Genomic DNA, 11,381 nt, shown 5'->3' with positions numbered 1-11,381 from the left:
CCCCCTCGTCTGTGACTAGGACTGGACATCTGATATGCTAGAAAACTGGAGAAGTCTGACACGAGTGACAAAGAGCATCAGCCAGTAAGAGGCGGGATACGTCCCACGTCAGCACGCAGGAGGATGGAAGAAATGTGAGGAGGACAAGCTGCAGGTTTACCACTTGCCAGGTCCCCTTATTAGCTGCGACTTTGGGCTTGTTTCTAATGTGGAGTTGCTTATTTGGGCATGCTCTCTAAACATTACCTTCCTCTATATATATCCCTATAACAAGTTATTTAAAGGCATGATAGTATGTCGGACTGCAGTCGCTTATTTTGGGCTTGTTTCCATAGCTCTGGTTGCTTGTTTCTCTCCCAAATCTGGCAAGCCGACCGGCAGGCAACAACAACAATGGCGGCATCCACAGGATCAGGGGAACGCGTTGTGTTTGGATCCAGGATAATAAAGAATATCAGTGCCTTCATGATGTGTCGTCTCCAAGTTTGGCGATGTCACTGCATTATCTGGGGCTCTGTCGGTGAGGGCTTGACGGAGAAATCTTGTGGTGTGCACACACAGGTCGTAACGCAGTTGGCGAGACTCCCGCTGACAGAAACACACGTCGCCAGGTATGAACACTCAAAAGATTATGATAGTCTGCGCAACGCAAAAGCAGTGTGAAAATTGTGTACTGTGAACTAGGCTTAAGGGTCCTCATTAGCTCTCAGCAGGAAACAGGAGGACTGGGATGTGGGCTTACCGTCCTCCTACTGCTGACACTGGGTGAAAGTGAAACCAAGAAGACCCCTCTGGGTCTGGAGTAAGTAGTTTGAGTGCAAGCAACACAAAAGCAGTGAAGACGCAAAGAGAACATGCACTAGATGTGTTCATGACAATGGAATGTTGTTTGTACAGACAGTTTTATGATTGAAATACAAATAGGTACAACACAGGAGAGAGAAACTGATCCCTCATTGGTATCAATCCTGTTTATCCTAGGATCGATCTTCAAGATGAAAATGTAGTATTAAGAGCATTGATATTTTGATATTGATCTGCCCACCCCTACCATTGAACCCCTGTATATGTATGTGTAGTAGCATTGGTAATGGAGGGGCAATGTCTGCTTTAAAAAATCAGGGTGACATGGCCAGCAGATTGAGAGAGGTGATGCTACTTTATCAGAGTGATGAGTGAGGGAAAATAACAGCTGATGGATGAAGGAGAGAATAAAGAGGCCCTTTAGGCCTGGTTGAATATATTGCTACTGTAATTACCACCAATATCTGCCAATGGCCCATTCAACGTTTGTCACAGGTTCAGGGCGTTACTTAACCTTGCTAAGCCTAAGTAGAATGAGAGTGAAAATGATAATTGAGTGGTCATTACAGATGAGGATCTTGTGTTAATAGGTGCTAAATGATCATCTAGGAGGGAATAAATGAGTCTGAATGGCTGAGTGGGAGATGGCGGATGGAGGATATCGGTATCATTATTATTGGATAGTATGGTTGCTATTGGCATTTCCAGGATTAAAGTTGTAGGAAGCTGTGTTGAGGAAACCCTCCACGCTGGCAGAGCTATAAAGCAGCCACTTCTAATTAGGTAGTGGAATTAAAATGCTCAACCAAAGGGGGGCTTTGTTTTGAAAGCCACAAAGAGGAGGAGGAAAAGTCACCCTGCCTTTTTCTCCAGAAGAAACCTCATAGTCTGTTTTCAACTTTGTAGCTACTTTGTAACCATTAAAGTTCATGCTTGTCCTTCCTTTCAGTTCTCACCTTGTCCTACTTGTCTTCTCGTAGAGAATATTTCGCTAAGCTGCTTTTTACCCTTACGTGTCTGCAGTGAAACTCAAGAATAAAACATGACACATGAATCAGTTTGTATGGAAATATGTGGCGATGCATCACACGGTATTCTACATGGAAGGTGGGTGTTAAAGGCTGCATATGCACTTAAAACTGCTGCGATGTGCAATGTAAACTGCACCCATCATTTCCTCATGACAAGCCTGCAGAGGTTAATAAGCAGCTACTTATGAGTGCTTGCACAAGTGCAGGTGCATACATAGCAGCATACATCTATCTATTTCACTTGTTTACAGCAACACTACACAGAGAGTGAATAGTATTTTTTAAAGAACAACTGAGAACAGCATTTTGCTGCCAACACAAGGTTCCATTCGATCCAAAAGGTTGTCTTTTAAAGCCTCCATCAGCCCCAAATCCAATACAGTATAGTGCAAATAATAGGTTCTCTTTAGTAGAGTAAGCACTGATCAACCGAGACGGCTTGACTGTGAAGTGTTCATATTTATATATGTCAAAGTTAGAGATCACACATTTCAGAATAATTGAAGGCAATAACACTATTCCAACAGATACAATCTAATCTCAGTTGCAAAGTGATGCACAAGTAACAAAGGAAGACAACAGGGGTGTTAGGACTCACTGCTTGTTAAAATAGCTCGCAAAAGTGCAGGGAGCTTTTGATGAAAGCTGATTGCATTCACTAAAGTTGACAGCTACCTGTGTCAAGAGCTGACATCAAAATAATCCAGACTTCACATACGGTGTTGCATTCCTGTGATGCCAGAGTCAAGAAAGTGTAACAAAAAATGAATAAATTGACTTTATGGATTTGAAGTTTACATCCAACTCAAGTTGGGGTATCACTGCAGCACTAAAGAACCAGAACCAACCAGAAATAAAATGCCAATTATCACATCTGCAGAGCTGTTGTCAGTGTACACCAGGGGACAAACACTGTTTTACCTGATTGGATGAAAATAGTTTTGTTCTCTCCATGTCCAGCATCTGTGATGAAAGAATAGAAAACAGCAATATGAAAAACGTATTTTTTCTCCCTTTTTTCCTTCCTTGCTTCCTTATTAACTTCCCCTATGCATCTTTTCTCCCCTAAGAAAGTATTCAGAGGGTTTGAAATGCTAAAGATCTTCTGTACTGTCGGCTATTATGTATCAGTGGGTGAGTCACAGTCATTCACAGCCTGGCAACACCTTTTAATGGGACATATAGATCAGCCTCTCTCCTGTGGAGCAGAGAACTGTCATTAAAAAAACTGTATGTACTTGCAGCTACTGATTTTTACGGATCCTTTTCTATGGGAGTTTTCCACTTTGACCAAGATGACTAAAAAACAATGAAAGGGAGATGAGCTTTCGTCACCCTTCTGGACAAGCTCAAATTATCCTCAATGCTTGACCAGGTGAGGACGAAATGGACATCAAGACTGATTGATCTTGCTTCTCTGCTCTGGCCTGATTTCACTACTGTATGTGGGGCCCTATATAATAGCTTTGGCTGGGACACAGTTCATTTTCGTAGCTCAGATTGCTGTGTTGGAACAGACTGGCATAATCTTTTTTTTTTATGGGCATTTTTTGCCTTTAATTGATAGGATAGTGAAGTGTGAAGGGGGGAGACAGAGAGGGAGAGACTGTGGCAACAGCCTTGTACATGGGGCGCCTGCTCTACCACTAAGCCACCGACGCCCCATAATCTTTTGTCTTGCTAGGCAAGACTCTTAGAGCCCTACCCAGCTGACATTTATTCCCTGCATGGTTGCTTAATGGTGCACTACCTACCTGTAACCACTGTCTAACCTGCTCCTTCTTAAAAGTGAGTTAAAACCTCTTCTACAGCACCTACAATAGGGAGACAACAACATCTGTGCCAGTACCATGTTGCCATTTGTCATTCTTGGCATGTGACCTAAATGTCCACTGAACTTTCAGCTCCACTGATGAGACAAAAACAGGGAAACCTAAAATCAAATCTGTGTGGAGCGATGAGGAGACGGTCATGTGTGTTAAATGAATATATAAAACAAAGATAAGTGACATAATTTCGTCACCTTTTTTATATGGTTCGAAACTATTAAAGGTGTTTTAATAACATCAGTTTGTTGCACCCTCTTCTCCTGCAATAACTTATCTCAATGTGCCCAACTACTAATATCGCTATATACTGCTGTGTGTGTGTGCGTGTGTGTGTGGGCATGAGAGAGACTGTGTATGTTTGCACATGTGTGAGTGTGTGTGTGTGTAATGTTCTGCTCTGTGTATCTATGTTATGTTTCTGTTTGTAACCTGCCAAAGGACTACAGATGTGAATTAGCTTTAAGCTAAATCTGGTGCAATACATCAAATGGTAACATTTATTTTTAATATTGTACATGGTCCCTTTACAAATAAACTAAAATAAGTAAATAAATAAATGAGAAGATAAATGCTGCACGTCACTGCTGTTATCCTCTGCCATCCAGTTGGACAGTGTGGAAAACTGTACTTGTTGTTTTGCAAAAAGACAGAAATGACCACAACATGAACAAAAACATCATCACAGCCTGGACAAACCTTAGTGGAGCACTAAGTTAAGTTTTTTGTTAGTGTGTTGATTCTGTGTTTTTTTGATTGAATAAATAAAGCTGCTGGTAACACCAAAATGTATCAGTGTGATTAGGATCAGATTTGTGCCCAAAAGCATCATGGAGCACCTTGGGTGGAAGCAATCTCATCAAGTCAGCTAAACTCATCGTATAGGCCTGTCCGTTCTCATTCCCAGGGCGTCACACACAACTGTTTCTGTATGTGATACTGATGCTGAAGGCAGCCTTTGGCGTCTTTGTGAGATGCATCAGGCTTTCAACCAAATCCAGTATAAACCCATTTGTGTCAACACTTGATGCTGAGAGCAACTAGATGGATTGGTCAAACAAAACTAGACTTTCACCTAGGAGATTAAAGTTTGTGTCCCATGTCACCGTTGTTTTAACATAATGTTATGCAATTTACGCAGGGTCTATTCACACTGATGTGACTCACATGACTTATTGAACAAGCTGAAAAATGAAGCCAACACGGGAGTGCCTAAAACTACGGTTCTTTGAACGTCCACTTGAGTCCCCATAGACCTCCATGTTAAAATGCCTCAGTTTACAGCAGAAAAAACATGCTTACAGCCTGGTAGAAAAAATGTTTTTGGTCTCTGTGGCTAATTTCTGCCTTCGTGACAACTGTACAGGGGGTGAATTTTTATATAACTCACCCGATTACATTTTCTTAAGGCTTCAAGTTACACAAAATTAAGGGCGGGCTGGTTTTGGTGACAGACTGTCTGCAGATAGAGTCCTCAGCTTTTCAGTCAGATCCACCCTTCACTCCTCCACAGCGCCAGCCCAAATATGGTCACTCAACGGCCAAAATGCCAAACCCTAGACTTCAGAATGGGAGTCCACAAACCAATGGGTGATGTCATGGTAGTTACAACCATTATTTTTACAGTCTATGAGATGTTACATGACAAACATGCTTATGTAAACCCAAAACATGGTCTTTTCTCTGAATCTAATTATATAGTTTTATTGCCTAACCACGAATGTTTCACAACATTGGCCACATGTTACAATGTGTTTCAGCTGTGCAGCTTGTGCACTGCCAACAGACGCCACAGGGGTGGGACAGTTCATCAATATGTGATGACATGGGAAGAGAATGGGTTGAATTGGCCACCATCATGATCTCTCTTAGAGAGATGTTCCTCGGCGTTCTTCAGCTCATTAACAATCTAAATCGAATGGATCCAAGATCTGACTCTTAATGATGTCTTACTACAGCAACAGCTTCTATTTTCAGAGCTAAAAATGTTCTACTGAGGTTGCCTTAAGATACAAATCATACTGTATACTGTAATCACAGTGTGCCTGGCTTGTTTCCAGATGGGGACCTTTGTTGCTTTCCCCATCTCCCCTTCATTTCCTGCCACCTGTCTACTCTCCACTTTCAAATGAAGGCCCAAAAAATACTTAAAAAAGGTATTGGCGCTTGAAGACGAGCACCTTCTTGAATCTCACATTAGCCTTCTGTCTGTGATGTGGCTATGACAGGTAGACTATTTGACTTGACATCCTGCACTGATGGAACCTTTTAAACTCTAAACCAAACCACTGTTTGTGTCCTGTAATTGAAACTTGTGCATCTACTGGCTTTGTTAGCTATGAGTATAAAATATATATGTGTGCCTTTCACAGCCATCATCTCATCCTTCATTCTTAAGAACATCAATTTCGTTTTGCTGTTGTGTTATAGATGGTATCCTCTATAAGTTTACGGACCCAGGCTAAGCACTCTAACCTCCATACCCTGCCACTCACTGAAGATTAATAGATACAGAGATGAATTTTGACAGCCTCCTTTAAACAAACAAAGGTTTGATAGCGTGCACTGAGTTACACATATTAATTCCAGGTAAACATACTATAGGAAAAAAACAAAGGTTGCAGGACTGTACTTTCAGCAGCGCAAATGTTTTGGGAATTCTAGCACTGATAACACTGCCCTCAGCTCATTCATGCATTTATTTTGTTTGCAACTCCCGTGTCACTCAAAACTCATGCTCACAATTACAGCTTGTTCAAAATGCTGCCAAAGAGGCTCAGTCTCCAGCTACTCTCATCACATCTGCCCAATCTGAGTGTCTCTGCACTGGTTTCACAGAGACTAAAAGTGCCTTTTAGAATCCGTGTTGAGGTTTTATTGATTACTTAAAAAACACACGTAAACATGGTTTACGTGACTGACCTTTAAATCCCTGAGCTTTAACTGCACCCTGAGGTGCTTGGACAGAAAATCTTTTAGTCTAGACTCAAAAAAATATTTGGATCTTTAGCTGCTAAATGCTCCACTGTTTGCCTGTTTGCATCTCACATTATGTGTGGTCATTTCATCCATTTTTAATGTACAAATATTGATTTGAACAGCTTTAAGAAAAGAAAAGAAAATTTGTGTGATCAACTAAGGACTCCAAAGAAAAACACAGATGACATTAATTGCTAAATGATCAAAGGCAATGAAGTATAAGAACATTACAACCAGTTAAGTTACATGGACTTACATCAAAACAAATCAATCTGGTATCCAGCCTCCAGATGTTCATGTACTTATGAATGAAGGTCACAAAATTTAAATCCACTATGTCTCTGAGTAAGTTACTTACTTACCCCTAGTACTCCTTTTTCATGGAGTGCAGTTCGCCAGAGTCCTGTGCCCTGGGTTTTCCTTTCCAGCTGTTTCCATGTCAGCTCACTCTGCTTGATTTCACTCTTGACCTCCCTCTGCCATTTATCTAATGGCCTGCCTGGTGATGCTAGCATGAGGTTTCCAGAGTGTGTGGCCAATCTATTCCCATCTTCTTCTCTTGATCTCCTCTTCCACAGGTTGTTGGCTGGTTCACTGCCAGAGATCATTGTTGCTGATGGCAACTGGCCAGTGGACACTCAAGATCCACTTCAGGCAGCTGCTGATAAATACTTTCGTCATTGTGGTCTTTGTTGTCCTCCATGTCTCTGATCTGTGGAGTAGTATTTCTGTCCCTCTCTCTATCTCTGACTGCTTAAAGGAATTGTTTGACATTTTGGGAAATACACTTATTCGCATTCTTGCCCAGGGCGAGATGGGAGGATTGATGCCACTCTTATATTTGTCAAATATTAGGCCACAGCCAGCAGCTGGTTAGCTTAGCTTTGCATGATGACCAGAAAAAGCCTGGCTCTGCTTAAGGATAAAGGAGAATTTGCCTACAGGCACCTCCAAAGCTTTAATTAACACTTTAAATCTTATTTTTTTAAATCTGTACAAAATGGTAGAATGGTTTAACGGTAGGTTTGGTGCCATGTTTACGGAAGCATACTTTTTAAGTCTTTGTAGTAGGAGCGCTATGTATTTATGTGACACTACAAATGCCAGCAGCTCCATGAGGTGCTAAGAGTCTACTCTGCACTGAGAGCTGTCTGTCTGGCTATTTTTTTTCCTGAGCGCCAAGAGTAGAAAAATTGTCCAATTTGAGCAATATGCTCTGCTTATCACTGGCACTTTTTACCCAGCCATTCAGTCACAGTGTAGAAAGGACAAATACCACGAAGACCAAACATTATGAGGAAAAATATATTAATATACTTTATATAATGTCGATTTCCTCATGCATTTTTTTTATTCCAAATCATAGCAACCACATGCAACCAAAGCACCTCATCTGAAGAAAACATTGTGCCTACAGAGCAATCTCAAACTCTCCCAGCTGAGCGTTTCCTGAGGAAGGCCTGGTGTTTTCAGCTGGAAACAACACTTTGGTAGACACGGCCCCTTAAGCAGGCAGTTGCTGTCACTGCCCTCATAATTCCACTTTTTCAACTTACTGCAGTGGCTTGATGTGTGACCATAGCAACTGCAGAAACCACAGTGAGATGATATTATTGTATTCCAAACCTGTGCAATAATCATGCTGTCTAATCAGCATCTTGATATGCCACACCTGTGAGGTGGGATGGATTATCTCGGCAAAGGAGAAATGCTCACTAACACAAATTTAGACAGTTTTGTGAACAATATTTGTGAGGAAAATGGCCTTTTGTGTATATAGAAAATGTTTTAGATCTTTGAGGTCAGCTCATGAAAAATGGGAGAAAAAACAAAAGTGTTGCGTTTATATTTTTGTTCAGTGTACGTGTATCTTTTCATCAAATTCACAGCAACAAAGCAAATATGTGTATCTTCTAAAATATCAAACTGCTTCTTGATATCTACACATGCTAACACTTCAAAATGTAAATGTGTCCACAGCTCCTTCCATTAGAGATCAAATGGCCATTCAGTAAACACACAATTTGCAGAACAGCATTGTGGGAATTTTCAGTAACGGCTTTATTAAATTAGTGCAAAAGACAGACGTAACTCATTCAAAATGTCATCTTTTTCTTTAAGGTGGTCCTCCACACAAACCCACACACGCTACGTTTTTTTTGATGAGCGCAAGAGAAAAAAAAGGGAGACTATCCACCAAAACCACAGCCTTTGTTTTCTTCTTACACATCTTCTTGTGACTTGTAATGACAGAAGGAGAGAACAGGAGGGGGGCAGAATTGACGGGAGACAAACTCGAACCTAAACACATGGCAGCCATCAAAACAAGACTCCTGATTCTGCAATTAATCACAGATTTCAAAATTATAAAAAAACATAACAAAAAAAAGATGTTACAATAAAATAGTCAACACATCAATAGCATTAGAAATAGTGCCTAAAATTCACAGAAAAAAGGTTTCCTCTTTTTTATTTACGCACTGTGTGGTTGACAAAAGAACTTGCAATCAAAGTACATAAGTTAATCAATACTGTATATTTATACAATGGTAAAAAATAAAATATTTATATAATAGTACTTTTTTTTTTTAAGGTTTACACCGTTACTATAAAGATATACTGTTTTCCACTCCATGACAACTAATGCAATAAAAACAGAAGCAAATCGAAGAAACGACTCCAGAGAGTTTCCGACTTTGAAGGCTTATGGCTACCACCTTGTCCTAAAAGACCACAACCACTGCAGACAAAGAAACAGGCTTTGTTCTCTCCGCTTAAAGAGGGAAACAAGATCAAACACAGTCTGTGACGAGAAAAGAAAGGAACACATCAAAAAGTCAATGCTCTTCCCCCGACCAGGACAGTAGCTCAGCCTTCGCAGTGTTCCCTGGCCCGCCGAGACAGAGAGAGGTCGATAGATAGACGGGGGAGATGGGGAAGGAGAGGCAGATAGATAGTGGGATGATGCATATGCACGGTGAGGGTGTGGGAAGGAAGGATGGAGCGGGGGGGGGGGGGGGAACAGAGCAATAGAGGTAGCTATGAGAGAAAAAAAGAGGGAAGGAGGAGAAAAAGGAATACTGGAATGGAACGAGAGGTTTCAGATGAACTGTGGGAAAAGACCAGAGGTTTAAAGTGAGGTCCAATACGAAATTGACTTATAGCTTTTGTTTTGTTACAATATCAATATACATGTTGTTTCAAGTATCTCCTACGGATGTGGCGTATTGCCATGAACGCTGCTAACACCCAATGTTTGTCTGCCAGTGTAATGGTGCGCTGCCAAAATGAAATACAATGAAAACTGTAAAAAGAGAAATGGAATAATCAACGGTGGAGAAAGCGCACAAGGGAGAGGAAAGATGGAGAGAAAGAACGTCAAACAGAGTCAGGAAAACATGAGGAGATGAGATGAGAGGAAACTGAAGTACGGAAGGACATATGCTTCAAGGAAAGTAAAGATGAAGCGAAGGAGATGAGGGCGGCAAGAGGATAAGTGAGAGATTTAAAGAAAAAAACCCCAAAAAACTCAGAGTGGTGTTGTACAGCAGTTGTGCCAGTGGGGATTGTGTGTATTTTCTTGTTTGATTTGTCGCGGTGAGAAGACTTCTTCTCGCTTCTTCATCTTCTTTTTCGTCTTCTTCTTCTTCTTCTCTCCTAAGCCTGGGTTGCGTGGGGGAGATAAGTCGTTGCTTTTCAGTGTTGCAAAAAGGACTACGGGAGGTTTCAGCAGAATCTACAGGCCTGGAGGGAGAGGAGATGAAAGGAGAGGAGAAGACAGAAGAGGGAAGGGGATGAAACAAAAAAGAGGAGGGGAGGAATGTGTGGGAAAGGAAAGAGAAGAAGAGGAGATACTGTAAAGTAAAGGTCATCACTGAACCTGATCAACTGCAATCAATTACACAGGACAGGTGATGGTGTTGCATCATTAAAGATTCAGTAAGGACAGAACAAAGAAGTTATAATTGTTCACTCTTAGTCCACCTTCAGGCTGTAGCAACCAAGTAATTGGCTTTAATGTGAAAGTCCACCCTGAAACTGTGTCAGCGTGTACCTACCTCAACATCCTGGACAGTTCAATCAATATGGCTGAACACAAGCAACTCTCTCCAAACTTAAGAGAGCAGAGCAGTGAACTGAGCTTTTGATTTATCATGCCATCAAGAGACACTTTCTGGAGTGGCTACAGTGAAGATTAATTGGCTACTGATGTGTACTGGTAGAATACTTATCTTTTTACTTCAGAATGAGTGCAGTTTATGGTGCTGAGGACAGCTTAAAAGCACAAAATATGGCCATGTGTTCAACAAATGAGCTCATATTGAACTTGCCACTTGTTTCCGCAGGGAGAATCTGTTTCAATTCATGCAGCATGATCTTTTACAAGAACCTGTGAGCTTTAAAACATCACAGAACATATGTTAATTTGGACTGATGCTGTGTTTTCCCCTGGTGATGCAGCGTTTTGAATAAAAAAAGTGCAGGGTAGGGTATGTTCTCTGGTAATGTGACAGTTTGTCTCATCAGTCTGGTAGAATTGCTTACAATGAGCTGATTCGAAATTTGGTGCAAACACAAATGCAGTTACGTAAATACACACAGCAGGCTTGTGTACTCACACACACAGACACTGCGGTATGAAATGTGAGAGTTTATTGATTGCCTCTCTGCCAGCCATCTCCTCCAAGTCTGCTCCCTATTTCTGACATGTTTGGAGACGCCTGAGCATTCGACAGAAACC

At 41.2% G+C, this 11,381-nt stretch overlaps 1 protein-coding gene across 1 annotated transcript in view; it reads right to left on the bottom strand.

Annotated features, from left to right (window-relative positions):
• Window positions 1-8,815: 8,815 nt before the first annotated feature.
• cdh13 (cadherin 13, H-cadherin (heart)) overlaps window positions 8,816-11,381 on the bottom strand; it is a 460,534-nt gene continuing 457,968 nt past the window's right edge. Inside the window, exon 15 of the mRNA XM_049574962.1 lies at window positions 8,816-10,384. Within this exon, the coding sequence (XP_049430919.1) occupies window positions 10,377-10,384 (8 nt within the window). The 3' untranslated portion in view covers window positions 8,816-10,376. The remainder of the gene's footprint in view (window positions 10,385-11,381) is intronic.

Source organism: Epinephelus fuscoguttatus, linkage group LG4 (genome assembly GCF_011397635.1).
Source record: "Epinephelus fuscoguttatus linkage group LG4, E.fuscoguttatus.final_Chr_v1".
In the NCBI taxonomy this organism is placed as follows: domain Eukaryota; kingdom Metazoa; phylum Chordata; class Actinopteri; order Perciformes; family Serranidae; genus Epinephelus; species Epinephelus fuscoguttatus.
This window is presented reverse-complemented; position numbering and strand designations above follow the sequence as displayed.